The sequence below is a fragment of the Ranitomeya imitator genome, chromosome 7, assembly GCF_032444005.1.
Source record: "Ranitomeya imitator isolate aRanImi1 chromosome 7, aRanImi1.pri, whole genome shotgun sequence".
Lineage (NCBI taxonomy): Eukaryota > Metazoa > Chordata > Amphibia > Anura > Dendrobatidae > Ranitomeya > Ranitomeya imitator.
This window is the reverse complement of record NC_091288.1, coordinates 171,046,200-171,065,733: the sequence shown is the minus strand read 5'-3', so window position 1 is coordinate 171,065,733 and position 19,534 is coordinate 171,046,200. Positions and strand designations below refer to the sequence as shown.

General features: G+C 41.8%; 1 protein-coding gene across 1 annotated transcript; it reads left to right on the top strand.

Moving 5' to 3' along the window:
- The first annotated feature begins 6,236 nt into the window (after positions 1-6,236).
- Positions 6,237-10,419, top strand: SOCS1 (suppressor of cytokine signaling 1). The gene is made up of 2 exons (XM_069734043.1): positions 6,237-6,373; positions 9,565-10,419. Exon 2 carries the CDS (start codon positions 9,643-9,645, stop codon positions 10,276-10,278), a length of 636 nt encoding a protein of 211 aa, XP_069590144.1. The 5' UTR covers positions 6,237-6,373; positions 9,565-9,642; the 3' UTR covers positions 10,279-10,419.
- Positions 10,420-19,534: the final 9,115 nt, after the last annotated feature.

Here is a 19,534-nt window from a genome sequence, read left to right as displayed (position 1 = left end):
AGCTGCCTCTTGTTTGACTGTAACCATCAAGCTCAATGCCTCTTGTATGACTATGCAATCATCAAGCTCACTGCCTCTTGTATGCCTCTGTAGCCATTAGGCTCACTGCCTGTTGAATGACTATGTAACCATCAAGCTCACTGCCACTTGTATGACTGTAACCATCAATCTAACTGCCTCTTATATGACCATCTAACCATGAAGCTCACTGCCTCTTGTATGCCTCTGTAGCCACCAAGCTCACTGCTTCTTGTATGACTATGTGACCATCAAGCTCACTGTGTCACGAGGATACTGTGAAACACACGAGGCAGAAAATTGCTGTGTATGGTTTCACGGATTCCTGCACTTGTTAGAAGTACTTCACCATAGTATTAAACTGTGCAGGTTTTTCCTTGCTAGCAATGCAAGGCTTAATCTGTTCAGTTGACACTCCTAAAGATTTCCTACTTGGATTGTCTCAGCTGTTCAGTGTTGGTCATTCCACTCTGCTGTATATGCTCACCTCTGGCATTGCTAGTGTTAGTTCTTACTGCCTGGTTCTGGAGTTGGAGGTGTAGTTTGTGATTGGAGGCAGTGTTTGGAGATTGTTCAGGAGATTGTTGTTTGGAGTTTTGTCTGTGTGCACACCTTCATCATCTCTTATTTGGTTTCTATTTCCTTAAACTCCCCTGTGTCCCACTCTGTTGTTTGGTGTGTGTGTGTGTGTTTTGTAAGGTTGGTATTTCCATTTATCCCTGTCCATCTTCCCTTCATTGTGTGGTTAGTGTGTTCTTATACACTTCAGCTTCTCACTACCCAGGGTGGGGAAGGGGATAGATAGGGGTTGATATAGGAGCATAGCAAGGCATGAGAATCCAGAGTTTCCAGATTCAGGAGGACAGGGATAAACTAGGGCGCCCCTAATTTTAGAGAGCTGGTTAGTGCCCATAGTCCCAACACCATTGTGACACACTGCCTCTTGTATAACTTTGTAACCATCAAGCTCACTGTCTCTTGTATGACTGTGTAACCAATAACCATCCAGCTCACTGCCTCTTGTATGACTGTGTAACCATCAAGCTCATTGCCTTTTGTATGACTGTGTAACCAATAACCATCCAACTCACTGCCTCTTTTATGACTGCGTAACGACCAAGCTCACTGCCTCTTGTATGACTGTGTAATCATCAAGCTCACTGCCTCTTGTATGACTGCGACCAATAACCATCCAGCTCACTGCCTCTTGTATGACTGTGTAACCATGAAGCTCACTGCCTCTTTTATGACTGTGTAACCATCAAGCTCACTGCCTCTTGTATGACGGAGTAACCATCAAGGTCACTGTCTCTTGTATAACTTGTACGCGTAGCCACATGAAACGCGTTGATGTCGCATATCATGTAACTGTCAACGCTGATGTTGTTTTATCCTCTGCTGAGCACTTTTTGGTGAGTAAAGAAGTTTGTTCACAAGTTCTTTGAGCTGGAGTTCTCATATTTTGATTACCTACAAGACCCATGGATGAAAACTGTCATTCTGACACTGTCAGTTAAGCCTAAAGACACATGAGCAGACATGGAACTACTTTAGCACCCCATGTTACAACTGGTGTAGTAAGTAGGCTCCTAATTATTCTTTAACAAAAACTAAGGAGGCACGTAACAATACTTCTTATTAGTTGCTGTTCACAATGGATCACTTCACCTATTAGTTGCTGTTCACAATGGATCACTTCACCATACTGTCCTCAAGTCTTAACAGGTGTTAAAGGGGTTCCCCAGCCATTTGTTATTATTGACCTAAGGACTGGGTTATTTGTTATCTTTACCTATACCCTTTTGGGGTTTTTTTCATTAAGGCTAGGTTCACACAAGCATTCAGAATTCTGCTTTCCTGTTCTGTCGTAGGAACAGAAAAATGGAACTCATTGAGGAATTGCATATGGCCCTAGATTGACCTACCGACTACACCCCGGGCCGGGTTCTCTCATCACCACTGTAAATGATTGACAGATCTATTGCTATGGGAGAGAACTGTCAATCACCTGCAGGTGGGAGAGGCCGGCCAGGGGAGGAGCTGGGCTAGAGAAAAATAAACCTGATTGCAATAGTGCAGTAAGACTCTGATTCATGCTGCCTGTGATTAGGGCAGCATTAGCAGGTGACAGGTTCCCTTTAATTGTTTTTCTCCTGTTATTTGGTTCATTTGATTTTTGATCTCTTCAGTAAGCTATTTGTATGATATTTGTGGACACTTGGATGATATCTTCATTGAGGTTTTTGGCATTTTAGTTTTTAGAGGTCTTTTTTTTAAAAGGATTGTGGTATTTTGTAGATGATATAATGGCAGTCACCATTTTATTGGGACTCCCTGCTGACCCAATCAGGGGGGTCACTATGATGATGTGGTTTATTTGCTTTTATAGGGGCATGCTGGACTGGGACTATACGGTAAAAAGCAGATTATTCTGCAGATCACAAAGCAGCTCAGGACTCACTGGTAATGATTCATAAGTTCATAAGTGTAAACTTGCATTACATAGACAAGACGGATAAAGGATGTATAAATATGAATCGCTCGGTGCCGTGAAGGTAAACGATTTACAGGTACAGGAAGAAAAATGAAAATGTCACGTGCAGATTACCGACTTACTACTTTCATATTCTTATCTGATATCACTATAATGATAGATTTCCTTGTCTGAGCAACCCTTGGACTGTTTTCACAGAAATACTCGACAATTCCTGTAGCTCACTCGGAATGGGGAGCTGATTTCTTGCAGACACATCGGCTTCATTCTTCCTTTCCTAGAAAAGAAACTCAAATCATCCGCGGATAACGAAACCCTCTGCTGGTGGCTTCTTGTCCAGCTCCTCCTGCTTTTTTTTTTACTTCTGAGCATTATTCTCACACGGATTGTCCTAGGATTAGGATAATTGGCTTCTTAAGAAATTGGCTCTGGAGAATAGTTGAGCTAGAGAAACGAGACTGGAGAGAAACGATGAGAAACGAGACTGTGGGGACAGAGACAGGTGTAAGCGCAGTCCGTGTACAGTGCTGTGGAGTGCACTGGTGAAATTTACTAATCTTTTGGACTTTTTTTTATATTTTGTTGGCCCTTTAATCCTGTGTAGACCTATTGGGGCTGAAGGGCTGAAACACCCATGATCACAGAAAAGACCTCCCAGAAATGCAAAGCTCAGGAGGCAAGAGCACATGCACATAACGCAACTTTTTATTAAAGAGGCACTCTCACCAACATTTTGTTTTCATTAGATGTTTGTACATGTGTGTAATGTGGCGCAGGGCAGCAGCTGTGGGTGGGGTACTCGTCTTTCACGCCTCAGCACGATGCATGAAAATGGGGGTCCTGGCTGGGTGTATGGACTTTAACTCTTCAGGCACTACGCCCTTGCAGGCCAGATGATACTAGTGACTTCAGCTGGCCTGGACCACATGTTGGGAGACCACCAGTCAATAATAAACTGTCTTTTACTGAACAATAACATAGGTAGAATATGTAAAGTGGACATATTTATACACATTCTTTCTCTCCTTCTTAAACTCACTTGGTTCTGTCTCAGTTAGTTCCTCTGTCTTCACCACAACGCAGAAGAGTGCTTCAGGAGCTTCCCTTGTCCCCAATAACCACACTACAGTCCAGTAAGTGAGAGTCCTGTTTTCCAACCCATGGTTGCGCATCCTTTTTTCCTTAGTGGAGATACTGATGCCACTATGACCGCTACTTAGCTTTTTTGCTTGTCGACTCATCTGAACTACCACGAGGGGCACTCTCTTCACCTCACTTCCCTGCTCCCGTTACTTCTAAGGGTACGTGTCCACGTTCAGGATGGCCGGCGGTTTTGACGGAGAGGCAAACTCGCTCTGCCAAAAGCTCCGCCCCCTTCTGTGACGCGATGATGCCGGATTTGTTCATTGCACACATCCGGAATCATCGCACCCCACACATAGGGCCCTGTGTTATACCTTGCGGCGGCGCAGCATCGCCGCAAGGTAAACTGACATGCTGCCATCTAAAAAGACGCGCCGCATGTCCAGAATCGCAGGGCCACCGGATGCGTGTTACCACGCATAGTGGAGACGGGATTTCATGAAATCCCCTCCACTATGCTGTAACATCTGGACGCTGCGTGTTTGGCGCTGCGTCTCTATGCAGCGTCAAACACGCAGCGTTTCCTGAACGTGGAAACATACCCTTAGGCTTGCAAACTCAGGACCATTCCTCTAGGCCTTTTACCACAGATCCTGCCTCCGGAGAGTCACTCACTCCTTCTATCACTTTTCCTTGTCTCTACTCTGGATCTCGTTAACCATTGCCTCGGTCTCCTCTCACTTCAGGGACACTAACTTCATGCGGGTTTGCTCACCGGTCAGACTGTAGGTCTGCTTCTGCTGCACCCTGAGCACTATCTGAAAGGAAACTCCATCTGTCCCTTCAATTTAGCCTCTCCCACCCTGGGCTAGTCCCAAACATTAACCCTCTCTCTCCCTACTATGGGTAAGAACACAACACTTTCACTAATAACACGTCACTAAACACTTTATGCATCTGAATACATTGCATCAACATACGTGTCTTCAAGAGGAAACATGGGTAGAACTTCCGTCGTCTTACATGTGTTTGTAATGTAGCGTGAGTGTATTAATATACTCATCCACCATTGCTCTTTCCGGTGTCCAACATCCGTCTTCTCTGCTTATCTTTGTCGTCACCTCCTCACACTGGTCGGGTCACGCAGAGCACAGAATGAGGCTCCATAGGCTTTCATTGTATCAGAGACTTCCAGCTCATGCATAACGCATAGAACGAGCAAACTAGACGGAATTGAAACAACGTCACTCAGAAGCAGAGAAGAACGGCGCTGGACACCGAAGAAAGAAGCGGTAGGTCAATATATTAATACACTCAGACTACATTACTTGCATGTACACACACATTTAATGAATAAAAAAGTTAGTGGGAGTGCTTCTTTAAGAAGAGTACTCCGATCTGTGTGCATGCTCTGGAGGTGGGAGGGCAAGACATCTCAAAAGCGCATGCACAGAGTGGAACTTTCTGTTCCGATCAGTATTCTACTCTGTGCACAACCTTTTAGAAGAGCACAGCTCTGGAGGCAAGAGCATACCCAGAAGACATAACTTACTATTAAAATTAGTACTCTGCGTTGAGTTTGTAAACAGAGTGGAGTATGGAGTTAAGCGCTCGTGCATACCACTGATTTTCTTGTACGAGTGCTATCCGAAAAAACCATGGCTAGCTGTTGTACTTAAGATATTCTATGGGGCTGTGCACATTTCTGGACTTTTCCTCCGACCGAGTGGTCAGTGGGAAAAATTGGAGACGTGTCTGATTTATATTTGGTTGTCGGATCAAAATTGGCAATGCAAGTCTATGGGTCTGTGAAAAAATCTGACTGCACTCGGATGACATCTGACAGACTGGAGAAGGTGAAGAAACTTCCTTTTGTTTTTTCTTTACATGTCTGAGAAAAACTGATGCCACTCTGTTCAAAATCTAATCAGAATAATCAGACGGCTTTTCTCGGATGTGGAGAAATTGGACGGGTGAACCTATCCTCATAGAATATGTACGCTTCATGAGATGTGCACTTTTGATAGGTCTTTTTAGTGGTCTAAGGGGTCACAGACCCCACCGATATTAACAGAATTAAAAGTCCAACTGATATAAAAACTATCAAAAAGTTTAACTCTTCTTTGAGCAGCATAGTCATTCATTGTCGATCGATGGGACCGATTGAGATCGTTGAGTACAGCTATCCGCTATCTCCATCAACCGTGTAGACAAGGAATACACGCGTGGTAGGAACTGGGGATCGACACCCCCATTTCAGTGATCGCGACCCTCCAGGGATTAAATATTTTTTTTCTAACCTCTTTATATTTTATCTGACATCTTTATATTTTATCTAACCTTCTTTAGTAAATAATTTCAAAGACCGTATTAACAATAGTAGTGATAATGATATTTATAAATTAGGGATACTTTCTTTTCTTCGTCTCCTTTGTTCGGTTATAGAGAAGACTTTTCTTTCCTAGAATTTGCTTCTGGAATAGAAAGTGAAAGTGTCCATTCAGGAGTTCTAGTTAAATAAGGGGCGGTATATAGGGAGGAGGCGAAGCTCTACAAAAGAGTCACACACTGGAGCCCTAGGCACTGACAGCCTAGCACTGCTCCTCCAAGCATTACACGCTATAGCTCGACACCTGGGTCGCCCTGTGCTGGAGATTATGGTTCATATCCCAAGGACTTATATCCCGGTGATTGTGGAATATAGTGGTGATCGCTCTGGACGCACACACACTGGGGGATCGGTGGGTTGCGGATTGTCGGCTGTCATACATCCATCAGGTAAGGGCCTCCTTAGACTTTGCAGAAGGTTTGTAGCTCCTGCTGTAGGGTCGTGCACCATGGACCTAACGAGACGTTGGCGTATAAATGTAGCAGGGCTATATTTGTCATTATTTGATCTTGTGTTAGGTTTTGCTATCTCGTACGTTCTGACGACATACATAGGTTGAAAAAGACTTAGGTCCATCAAGTTCAATCTTTCTCCAGACGTCAATCTTCTACGTCTGACAAGCTCGTTCTTTTCTCCCAAGTAATTTACTATTTTCCATTATTATGGAATGGCTCTGACATAGTTGGCACAAGGACGGCTCACCCATTTCCTAGGAAGCCTAGCAATGTGTGGAGCATAGCAGGAAATCCAAGGGTCTAGGAAGCCCACTCCTCAGGCATTGAGAGGACACAGATTTCTGAGCCTCTGTCTCCCTCCCTCCCTCCCTTCTTCAGCTTGAGTTCTCAAGAATATGCAATTCTATATAAGCCTTATACAAAGGTAATCCTTTCCAGATGACTCAAGCCTCCCTAGGAATATGCCTTTGTGCATTTATTACAGCCAAGGGCGAAGCCTTGCGATATTTCACTGGAACAGCTGGTTTTCATTACAGCTAGTAAATATGGATGTGTGAGATCAGCAGAGCTGAGTTTGCCGTTTGTTGTCAGTGCAAATAATCATCATTCATGATGCTCAAAAGATATCATTGTGTCACAGATCCAGCCACCTCCGCCTTCTTGTTGAGAATTTGCTCAGAGGCTCCAGGGTAGCACCCTGCATTGGTCTGGTGGTCCTGACCAATACTGCAGCAGAGATGGCTGCAGAATATAGGAATCCTTACTGCTGGGTTGTATAATCCCAGGCACACCGCTGTTATTTCCATTATTACAGGTATTTCATCATCACGGACTGTAATGTTCTTGTACCGAAATACTGGAAATACAGGATTGAGGGGCGTCTCTGCCTGTTGTGTTGTGGAGCCTGAGGCATCAAGTTGCAAGGAACATTACAAGGTTTAGCTGTAGTCTGTTCCCCCCCTTCAAGGCTCTGTACAATTAGGATGGAATAGTCATTGTATCTGCCCTGCTTTGTGGATGGGACACATGAGCTCATCCAGGCAGCCGCACAAGTATTGGCAATTTGGCAGCTAGTTGTTTTTGGAATGTAAAAATTCCCTTATGATATGGAAATATATTCTAAAGAAACTCTGCACACATCCAGCATGAATAATGAGATGTCTGACAATTCAGTGGCAACCCAATAGAAGCCAACTGGTCTGAATGGTTGAGTATCGCGCCAAGATTCGCACCTACCCATCTGTAACCGGGCTTGTCTCCGCTGACACTGGGGTCACTTAAGTACACATAGTGTAGATGTATGCAACTGGGGCGGCGAAACATAACAACCTTCCTGGGTATTCCCAGGACAGATAAGCTGTGTGTGTGTGCCAGCTGTTGTTTATTATTATTATTTATTATTATCATTAGAATTTTGTATAGTGGTAATTATTATTATTATTATAGCGCCATAGTAATCATTAGTATTTTTATTATAGTTCTAATAGGAATTATTGTGAATAATAATAATAATTTTATATAGTAATATAATACTATAGTAGTTATAATAATATCATATTATATAAAATTACTACTATTATTATTATTAATCATAATGATAATTTTATATAATTTATTATTTTTATAACTATTATTATTACTATTAATCATAATAATTCCTATTATTAGACATAAGAATTCCTATTATTATACTGGATTATTATTAATATTATTATATTTTTATATTCTATAATAACTAATAATAATAATAAAATAAGAATTACTTGCACAATTTATTATCCTCATTATCATTATTACTATTGTTGTTACATAGTATATTATTGGTTTACTTTACCTACATTAAAAACATGAATTACCATAAGTGCCAAGCGTTGTAGGAGGTAGGAAGGGCAGCAGGATGAGTGCAGATGTAGCAGAGTTGTTCCAGCGATAAGCTGTCATTGGACTGAACTCATGATGAGTTACACTGCCATTGCTAGCACCCGCCACTAGGGGCGCATGTCCCACAGATACCAGTGCCCTTGATGGTCACAATTAATGGTATCTCCAATGGTGCCCCAGCTATCGGTAGTTCCCCCCCAGTGTGTTACCTGTATTATTATTTAGGACCACAGGTGAAGCTTCTGCATTTTTTCTATTAAGCATTTATTCACAAAATGAAATAATGCACAAAGTTATGCTCCATCTGCATACAGTGAAATGCATTTTTTTTGGAAATTGCAGCAGTCGACTTTTTTTTTGGGTAGAATGAATGTACACACAATATATAAAGGTAGTATTAAGGGTTAAGAAGCAGAGGAGGGCTTGACATCCACAGAAAGCAGCTTCCAATAGACATCCAGAGCTAGGACTGACCATTCAGGGAAGCAGCAATCAACCTAAATGCTCGTTTTTAAATCAATGCCTGTGCGCTGGAGTAGCTGTAAAAAATGGCTGTGGGGAATTGTTTTCTGAGAATGCCTGCTTGCTTCTCAACCATTTACTGAAGCAGTCAATAAGTGGATGCTACTTCTACCAGAAAGAGCTGAATTCTAAAATCCCAAGCAGAGATAAGGTCAAGTCAATCAACAAAGATTTATTGACCCGTGCTGTGTGTGGAGAGGACTTTAAAACATATTATTTGGTAGGAAGCAATTTAGTGCCAACCATTTTCTACAGTCGTAGACTGTACCGGCTGAGTAACAGGAAAGAGGGGTAGCAGAGGCTTCATTGTGTGCTCTAGACACTGCGCGCTTGGCTTTACCAAGAACTCGTCATTTACGGCAAGCAGAGTAAAAATAGAAAGCAGCTTTTTATGATGAGTCTATGATGGGAAATGCAGGTTTGAGAAGCTTTGTGGTGGCACACAGGATCACTTGGAGGTACAGTAGTCACCGCGTTGACTCCAGATGCATTTTTTTATGTTATCAACTCTAGATAGATAGATAGATAGATAGATAGATAGATAGATAGATACATAGATAGATAGATAGATATTGTTACTGAGTTCGTCTGATGGACGACGTATTGAGTAGATGAAGAGGTCTTCATTATGGACTACTCTTGATGAATACTAATATCTTACTTTATGTTTCGTTTGCTTGGTCGTACGTAATATCAACCATTTTTCTTCTTGGTTTTTTTAGAAAAAAGACAAAGGACGTGGAGAACTGCCGATAGGAGGGACGCTATGGAAGACCACATAGGTTGGTCAAGTCTATAGGATGGTAGCACACAGCAAGGTGGAAGCAGATAATGCCGTTCCAGACAGAAGACCTCAGCACCCGGATGCTTCACACTCTGATCGTTCCCAGCTCCAGCCTGCCAGAGCCATTCATAACAGCCCAGGACGTCCCATCCCCGCATCGCAGCTCGGTGACACACACTTTCGGACCTTCCGCTCACAGTCGGATTTTACTGTCATCACCAAGACCAGCAGTATGCTGGATTCTTGTGGATTTTACTGGGGACCTATGACGGTTAATGTGGCCCATGAGAAACTAAGGCTTGAGCCGGTGGGCACTTTCCTCATCAGGGACAGTAGACAGAAGAATTGTTTTTTTGCCGTCAGTGTTAAAACAGGTACCGGACCCATCAGCATCAGGATTCACTTTCAGGCTGGAAGGTTCAGTCTAGATGGCAGCAGAGAGTCATTCAATTGCCTTTTCCAGCTACTGGAACATTATATATTATCTCCTAAAAAGATGCTTGTTGCTCCACTAAGGAAGGTCAGATTAAGACCACTACAAGAACTCTGCCGAAAAAGCATACTGGCAACTTTCGGGAGGCAGAACCTGGACGTGATACCCGTCAACCGGGTGTTAAAGGACTATTTAAAGTCTTTCCCATTTCAAATCTAGCAACACAGGGCATTAACCATCGACACAAGAAGGACACACGTGTTACACATTCAGCTTCCTGGGGTTATTTTTTTATTATCTTATTTAATGGTGGTCAAGTTTATTTTTGTAGCAATTTAACTGTATTTTGGGATGAAACTTGAACACTGGCCTTTTAATGTTTACAAAAACAGATTATTTGCACAAATTAAGAGGGGTCGCCCCCTTTTCGAATTGTTTTCTCTGCTGTGCAGATCCTTTATTTTATTACACTTTAAAAGTAATAAATTTTATTATAAAATATTTCAAAAACAGCTTCACTTGTATCTGGTTATTTCATTAGCGCTTTGTGTATATAGTGAAAATATAGTTTTTTGACTTGGCAAAAATGGGCAAAGAAGTCGCGCTATATTTTCCATATAAAAACGGCAGAGCCGAGTTTGTCCATTGGTCTAATCGTAAACTTATATTATCTTACCTGAGATAATAATGCAAGCCCAGCAAATAGACAAATTTAGCTGTTTTACATTAGTATGTGGTTTGGATAATTTTTGGACCGAATCAAAGTTTCAATAGACTTAAGTGCAGAGTCTTAGGCTTTTCTTCACCTGGGGAAGTGATTCAGTTTGTTGCACAATACCTAAATATCATGGCCAAGAGTGGATTTGTGGTACCCCATATAGCCTGGAAAGGCTTTCCCCCTAGCTATGAACCATGATAAAGGGCCCTTAGAATATATTATGCATATTTATACCAATATGAATATACTGTAACATGTGTATGTAAATGGAGTTTATTAGTGGTGGAGATAAGTGAGATCCCATAGTGGTTATGCTGGGAGTTTTCTCAGTAATGAATACTTGTACCCAACTAAAGTGGCGAATGGTAAATTTAGATAAAGTGTTTAGTTGTAATGTTCCTTTAAAAAAATAGAAAAAAGTTCTTTCCAAAGTGACACCCGATAGTTTAATTTTTAACAGAATTGGAATTGGGCCAATATCAAGTTCGGTGGAACGTCCGGCCTATTTCTCAATCAGGGGCCAGTTGACCCCTAATAACCACAGGCACAAAATGAGCAGATCATATGCAGATTATAGGTGCTGTTCTTACTCTCGAATTCATACCGTTCACTTCCAAAAAAATCTTTATAAAAACAACTTTGTACATTTCTAGCCGGTGAGAAGTTTCTGGAATATTTGAACAATACAGAAAACCCCTGGTAGAGAACACCACATCCGCATTAGCTGAGTTATCGCATGTCTGTGGTTTGTAAATTAATAATCGTTGTAATGTAAGTGTTATTGTTTGCTCCATATGACATCAGAGAGTTCTTATCATGTAATGTGGCCGCGCTGCTCGCTCTGCAGTACTCTCAGGAATATGGACATGAGCAGCGATGGAAAGTTTCCCCGTCATTGCACATTCATGTCGATGTGTTTTTTGACATTATTAAAGCTTCCGTGGAAAAAGAAATTCTCAGATCCACTTTTACCTGGTTGTAATTTAGAAAGCAAGAATTTAGAAACACTTACAAGGAAACAGGACTGGTTTACATATTAACTAAAGCAAATGTGGATGTTGTATTTTATTAGAAAGCTATATTTTTATATTGATTTTCAGAAACAGTGCCACTCTTGTCCTTGGGCTGTGGCTGATATTGCAGTTTAGCACCAGTCATTTTTTTTTTCTAATCCCTGTCTACCCCTTAACTATTTGCAGACAGCGAGGATTCATAATGTGTCGTAGGCTGTGTGGGCATCTTACTGTAGTGTAAGGGCATCCTACTGTGGGTGGGTCACTGTGAGGGCGTTACACTGTGTGTGAGGAGACTGTGGGAATATCATACTTTGGGTGGGAGGTTGTCGCTGTGGGAAACATCATACTATGGTACATTATACTGCATGAGGGGAATGTTGGGACATCATACTGTGGTAGCGATTTTGGTGCATCATATAGTGAGAGATCTATGAGGGGATATCATACTATGTGTGGGGAACCAATGGTAGCATCATACTGGGGTGGGGGGCATAATACTATGCACAGGTGACTTTGAGGACATCATACTGTGTGGGTGAACTGTGAGGGCATCATATTGTGTTGTGGTTCACTTTGAGTGCCTTCTTATGTCCTTATGTGTGTCAGAACAGTGGGGACATCATACTATGTGTGCGGGGAACTGTGGCAGCATTATATTAAATTATATTTATTGGGGGCATCATACTTTTCCTGCGGCACTGTGGGGGCATCATACTGTGGGTGGGTAACTGTGAGGGTATTATACTGGGTGTGGGGAGACTGTGGGAATATCATAATGTGGGTGGGAGGTTGTCACTGTAGGGGCCATCATATTATAGTACATTAAACTACATGGAGGGGCCTGTTGGAACATCATACTGTGGTGGGGATTTTGGTACATGATATGGTGGGGGTCCATGAGGGAACACTTTACTTTTGGGGACATCATACCATGTGTGGGGAACCTGTGGTAGCATCACACTGTGGGGTGGGGGTCAGTTTTGGGGGTATCATACTATGCACAGGGAACTGTGGGGGCATTATACTGTGAGGGCATCACATTGCGTTGTTGGTCACTGTGGGTGCCTCCTTACCTGTGACAGAACAGTGGGGACATCATACTGTGTGGGGAGGGGCACTATGGCAGTATTATATTAAAATATATTGTGGGCATCATACCTTTCCTGCGGCACTGTGGGGGCATCATATTGTGCATCTAAGGGGGCACTGTGGGGGGAACTCATTGCGGGGCTATCATAGTGTGTGGCATTGTTGGAGGCATAATCTCTATGGGGGCATAAAAGGAATCTCAATTCATCATCATTTGCGCTCCCCCACCCTCAATACAGCATAATTTGCTCTCCACCATCCCCACCCTCAATACAGCATAATTTGCTCTCCCCACCCCCATTTAATTTTTTTTTAAAGTTTTTCATACTTGCCTCTCATACGATCGCCTGCAACTTCACTTCTGGTAGCCAACACGTACATGCCAGAGTCTGCGTGATGACATCATCACGCTGGCGCTAGCTGAAGCACATCACAAAATAGGTGAAGGGAGCTCCCCTGGAGCGGCACTCCAGCAAAGCTCCCTGCACGGACATGTGCAATATCATCGATGTTGCACAGTATATTATAATGAGGGCAATCTGGCCATGGGCCCCCCAACGCATTGGACCCCGGGCAGTAGCCAACATCGCCCTCATTATAATCCACCTATGCTTGCATGTGTGCATGAAAAATTATACTATTTCAAGCCATTAAATGATTTTTGTATAGAATTTTCCACCAAATTTGCTGTATTTCCTGCCACCTTTCCAATCTAGTTTTCAGTCATGAAGAATCCTTCTCTCCTGTATTTCTGCATCACACTCTTAAAAGCAGCAGCAGCAGCACATAGGTCATTATGCAGCAGTATTGAACAGTGTATCATACAAAACAGCTCTGAGGTGAGATAAAACATGTACTAGAAAGCAGCAGTACTATGTGTATTTCTGCATTTCTCTCACTCTTCTGCTTTCTTCTCGCCCTCCCTCTTATTTGGATTTTAGCTTTTTTTTAAATATAGTAAATGATGAGTTTGGGTAGTGAGATGGAAGAGAAAAAAAGCAAATTTTTCTGTTAAGCTACAGTTGTGCTCAAAAGTTTATACCCCGGCAGAATTTTTGCTTTCTTGGCCTTTTTCAGAGAATATGAATGATAACACCAAAACGTTTTCTGCACTCATGGTTAGTGGTTGGGTGAAGCCAGTTATTGTCAAACTACTATGTTTTTCTCTTTTTAAATCATAATGACAACCCAAAACATCCAAATGACCCTGATCAAAAGTTTACATACCCCATTTCTTAATACCATGTATTGCCCCCTCTAACATTAATGACAGCTTGAAGTCTTTTGTGGTAGTTGTGGATGAAGTTCTTTATTTGCTCAGATGGTGAAGTTGCCCAGTCTTCTTGGCAAAAGCCTCCAGTTCCTGTAAATTCCTAGGCTGTCTAGCTTGAAGTGCATGCTTGAGATCTCCCCAGAGTGGCTCAATGATATTGAGGTCAGGAGACTAAGATGGCCACTCCAGAACCTTCACTTTGTTCACTAAACAGCATGTCCTCCTGTCCCTCTTGGAGCATGCAGGTTAAAAGGCCGCAATCAATAAATTATGTTGCAAAGAGCTGCTTGAAGTGTCCAAGTGTGGGACTCAGCATGGTGGGAGGAAAGAGGATCAGGGTGAGGCTTAAGTGATCAAGACTTTTTAGGCTGGTGAGACTGGACCATGTGGATGACTGGGTGGTCTTGCCAAGTCTGCTGGAAGCATTATCTGTTGTCCAACTGACCACCTGTTCGCAGTGCTCTGGCTTCAGAAGTACAGAAGTGGTGTGCCGTGCCTCCCTTCTAAGTGGAACAGGAACCTGTGTGTCAAGGATGGACGTGTTTCTTGTACACCAGCAACAAGCATAGTCACACCTGCCCAAGTCCTCACTATCTGCGTGCACCATCATCAGCACTTCCATTTCCCAGTCCCCTAACACACGCCTTACGCATTTTGTAATTGCTAGATCTATTCAAGCCAAGTTTATTTTTGATAAAAAGAAAAAAAATGTTTGCCTTCAGCAATCAAAGCGTTTTTTGTGAGTTTACTCCACCGTAATGTAACAGAAAGAATGCAAAAGTGAATAGATGTCAATCAAATTCAATCCAAAAAAAGTTGCAATGCTTTTTCTCAGTTTTAGAGATCACAGAATTGTTCACAGACCACTTAACATTGTATAGCCGAGAAATGTAAGCTTACATAATTTTTAAAAGCTTTTTAGCAGTTTTACTGATTACAGAAATGTTCAAAGACCACAGAACACTGTGTGTCTGGGAAATGGAAGCCTACGAAATTTTAAAACCTTTTTACTAGTTTTATAGATCACAGAAATGTTCACAGACCACGTAACACTGTATGTCTGAGAAATGGAAGCCTACAACATTTTTAAAAGCTTTTTAGCAGTTATACTGATCACAGAAATGTTCAAAGACCATGGAACACTGTATGTCTGAGAAATGGAAGCCTGCAAGATTTTTAAAAGTGTTTGTTCACTTTTAGAGATCACGGAAATGTTCACAGACCACGTAATACTGTATGCGAAATGGAAGCCTACAAAATTTTTAAAAGCTTTTTAGCAGTTTTTTAATGATTTTTGCGTGCATTATATAATGCAAAAAAGGACCTCAAAGCACGTAATAATTGATGGATCAAAATATATTCAATTTTTCAACCCTCACAAAAAAACTGCATATATATATTTGCCAACAGACTACACAGGCCTAATCCCTGTCTTCAGACTGGATTCCAGCACTCTTCCTGCTTCTGTGACTCTCCTTCCCTGGGCAAAATGAAGATTGTATCTTCTACAAATGATTAGCCCTTAGAAAGTCTGTTAGTAAACTGCTGAAAAAAATAAAGGTCATATATTACATCACAAATCTCCAACAATAAAGTAAACTCTGATTAACACTTACACAAAGCCAATCCTTAGTTGCATTGCCTGTGTGTTTCAGGTCATTGTTATACTGGAAGACCCAGCCATGACCCATCTTCAATGGGAAGGAGGTTATTAGCCAAAATCTTGTGATACATGACCCCGTCCATCCTCCCTTCAATACAGTGCAGTCGTTTTGCCTCCTTTGCAGAAAAGCACCACCAAAGTTTGATGTTGCCCCACCATGCTTCATGGTTGGGATGGTGTTCTTGGGGTTGTAGTCATTCTTCTTCCTCCAAACACAGCGAGTGGAGTTGATACCAAAAAGTTCTATTTTGGGCTCATCTGACCACAAGACTTTCTCCCATGCCTTCTCTGGATGATCCAAATGGTCATTGACAAACTTCAAACGGGCCTGGACACGTACTGGCGTGAGCGGGGGGGCCTTGCGTGCCCTGCAGGATTTTAATTGTGATGTAATTACATCATCACTCCCACTATTCTGAGATGTGTGGCTCTTCACACCACACTCTCAGGAAATTGAGGCGAAGAGTATGAGGTGAGTATTGTATTTATTTTTCTTAAAATCAGTTACTGGTAGCCATGATAGAGTATGGATGGCCATGAGGAGTGCATTATATTGCATGGAGGGCCATGGGGTGTATTGTATTGTATGGAGGACCATGGGGGTGCATTATATTGCATGGAAGACAATAGGTGGGTGCATTATATTGCATGGAGGACCATGGGGGTGCATTATATTGAATGGAGAACCATGGGGGGTGCATTATATTGTATAGCGGACCATGGGGGTTGCATTATACTTTATGGAGAACCATGGGGAGTGCATTATACTATATGAAGGATTATGGAAGTGCATTATACTATATGGAAGACTATATGGGGCCTATTATACTATATGGAAGGCTATGTGGGGCCATTATAATATTTGAAGGGCTATGTGAGGGGAATTATACTGTATGCAAGCAATTATACAGTATGAAGGTTTGTATCCACACAATTATACTGTTTGGAGGGCTAGTGCAAGCCATTATACTGTATGTAGGCTCATTATACTGCAATGAGGGCTTTGTGGGCGTAACAGATGGGGGGATCATACTGTGTTGTGGGTCACCATACTTTGCCTTAGGAGTTGAGGTGGGGTACAGTAGGGTCATTATACTGTGCATGTGGAGGCTAATGTGGAGGAATTCACCATGAGGCTATCATACTGTGTTTGGGGGGGCATGTTTGTTGGCATCATACTTTATGGGGGCAATGAAAGAGGAATTTAGGACTTCAGAAGGAAAATTTCTATGTAAACTAGAGTTCTAGTTCTCTTCTTCTCTGAAGAGACAATTTGCATAATTAGCATATATCCCAGAGGAGCATTGCAGCTTTAAGTCTCCTCATCTCGGAATGCTTAGCATGCCAATCTCCACAAGGAGAAAGGATACTTCTTAGATATCGGTCGGACGCCTCTCACACAGCCAGACCAAATCTCCACTTTGCACTGATGAGGGGCAGCACCCCGAAACACAGTGTCTGCAAATTGAGATTCTGGTTTGGTTATTATCCTAAGTCATGTGACAAGACTCATTAAAGGGTCGACACTGACTTGTCGGATTGCTACTTCCATTAGGTGGCACTAGAGTTCTAGTTCTCTTCCTCTCTGAAGAGACAATTTGCATAATTAAGCATATTTCCCAGAGGAGCACTGCGGCATGCTTAGCATGCCAATCTCCGCAAGGAGAAACGATATTTCTTGAATATGTAAAGCCTGGAAAGTTATGACATATGCTCTTCTGTGACTCCAGCAATTATTTATTTGTATTTTTTTTGGGTGGGGAGCAATTAGATCTTCTGCTATGCGGCCCCATGATTTCTATGTACACCTCTTATCATAAGTCAGCGTGATTTACTGAGTTATGATAAACGGTAAGGAGGTGACGATTGTAAACCCAGCTTTGCTACCCAAGGATATGACTTTCTCTTTGTGTAGTATCTGATTCACGCTCTACAGCCAGTGTTTGCTCTGCTGTACACACCTTAACGTACAGGTAGAATATCCTCATATTCATTCATTCAGTCATTCATTCATGCTATTTTCTATCTACCTTGTACACTTTTCTTATGCAAACCCATTCTTAAAGAATTACTCACAACGATGTGTCATTACTGACAGGATCTCCTATCGCACGTGATTATACTGCTATCAAATCTATTGTGAAATCAATCTGAGTGGTGATTAGTGACAAGTAATACAGATTTAGGAGGGGTTCAGACTCACGTATATCATGGTCTGCATACATTCAACAATACCTGGACTGACTGGGGGTCTCTTGACCAAAATTCACAGACTCATATGTGCCTATGAGGCTGTAAGTTCAGGCCTGGAGACCTGCGGTCAGTCCGTGCAGGGTGGTCCATATATAGACTGTGAAGTATGTGCGGCTGAACCCGGTCTTTGGCTACGTTCACACTAGTGAGAATTTGTATTAATGTTTCTTATAGACTTGAATAACCAATTGTATGCAATCATTTTTTGATGACGACCAATGAGTTGGTACATGTTAGAATGTGTGTATGACTGTGGGAGACCTACGTGGCATATTCTGGCATACGTCATAAGTAGGGCTGGTTCAAATTGATTCGGATGACCTGGTCCATTGGCCTCATCGGTAATCTACAGTCGCTGTATGGGGAGCCCTGAGAAACACATCTTACCTGACTGCCTTAGTGGCTCTTCCTTTGATTAGCCATCCTGGTGCAATGTCATCGTAGCGGCGTGACGCACATGTGCCTTCATTCCAGGCCAACTGATCAAAAGCAGAGAAGCGGATGCATTCAGGTAGGAGGCGGCACTCCCCATTGTCCCCATGTATGTACTCATATCAAACTCTAGGCACTAGCATATATTTATATCAGGAGTTTAAACCTCTTTTTTTCGTTTACACCCCTTCATTTATTTTGTCATGTTGGAATATGGCCTGTTCTCCTTCAGTGTTATGTCTTTGCAGAGCTGATTGTGTTTTTCTTTGTCGTTCCTTAACCGCTTAGTGACAGAGCCAATTTGGTACTTAATGACAGGCCAATTTTTACAATTCTGACCACTGTCACTTTATGAGTTAATAACTCTGGAACACTTCAACATATCCAACTGATTCTGAGATTGTTTTTTGTGACATATTGCACTTCATGATAATGGTAAAATTTATTCGATATAACTTGCGTTTATGTATGAAAAATGGAAATTTGGCAAAAATTTGGAAAATTTTGCAATTTTGTACATTTTAATTTTTTGTACCCTTAAATCAGAGAGTGATGTAACACAAAATATTTAATAAATAACATTTCCCACATGTCTACTTTACATCAGCACAATTTTAGAAACAAATGTTTTTTGTTGTTAGGACATTATAAGGGTTTAAAGTTCACCAGCGATTTCTTATTTTTCCAACAAAATTTGCAAAAGTATTTTTTTGGGACCACCTCACATTTGAAGTGAGTTTGGGGTTCAATATAACAGAAAATACCCAAAACTGACACCATTCTAAAAACTGAACCTCTCAAGGTGGGCAAAACCACATTCAAGAAGTTTATTCACCCTTCAGGTGCTCCACGAGAGCTAAAGCAATGTGGAAGGAAAAAATGAACATTTTACTTTTTTCACAAAAAAATTATTTTGGAAACACATTTTTTATTTTTACAAGGGTATCAGGAGAAAATGAACCACAAAATTTGTTGTGCAATTTCTCCTGAGTACGCCGATACCCCGTATGTGGGGAAAAGCCACTGTTTGG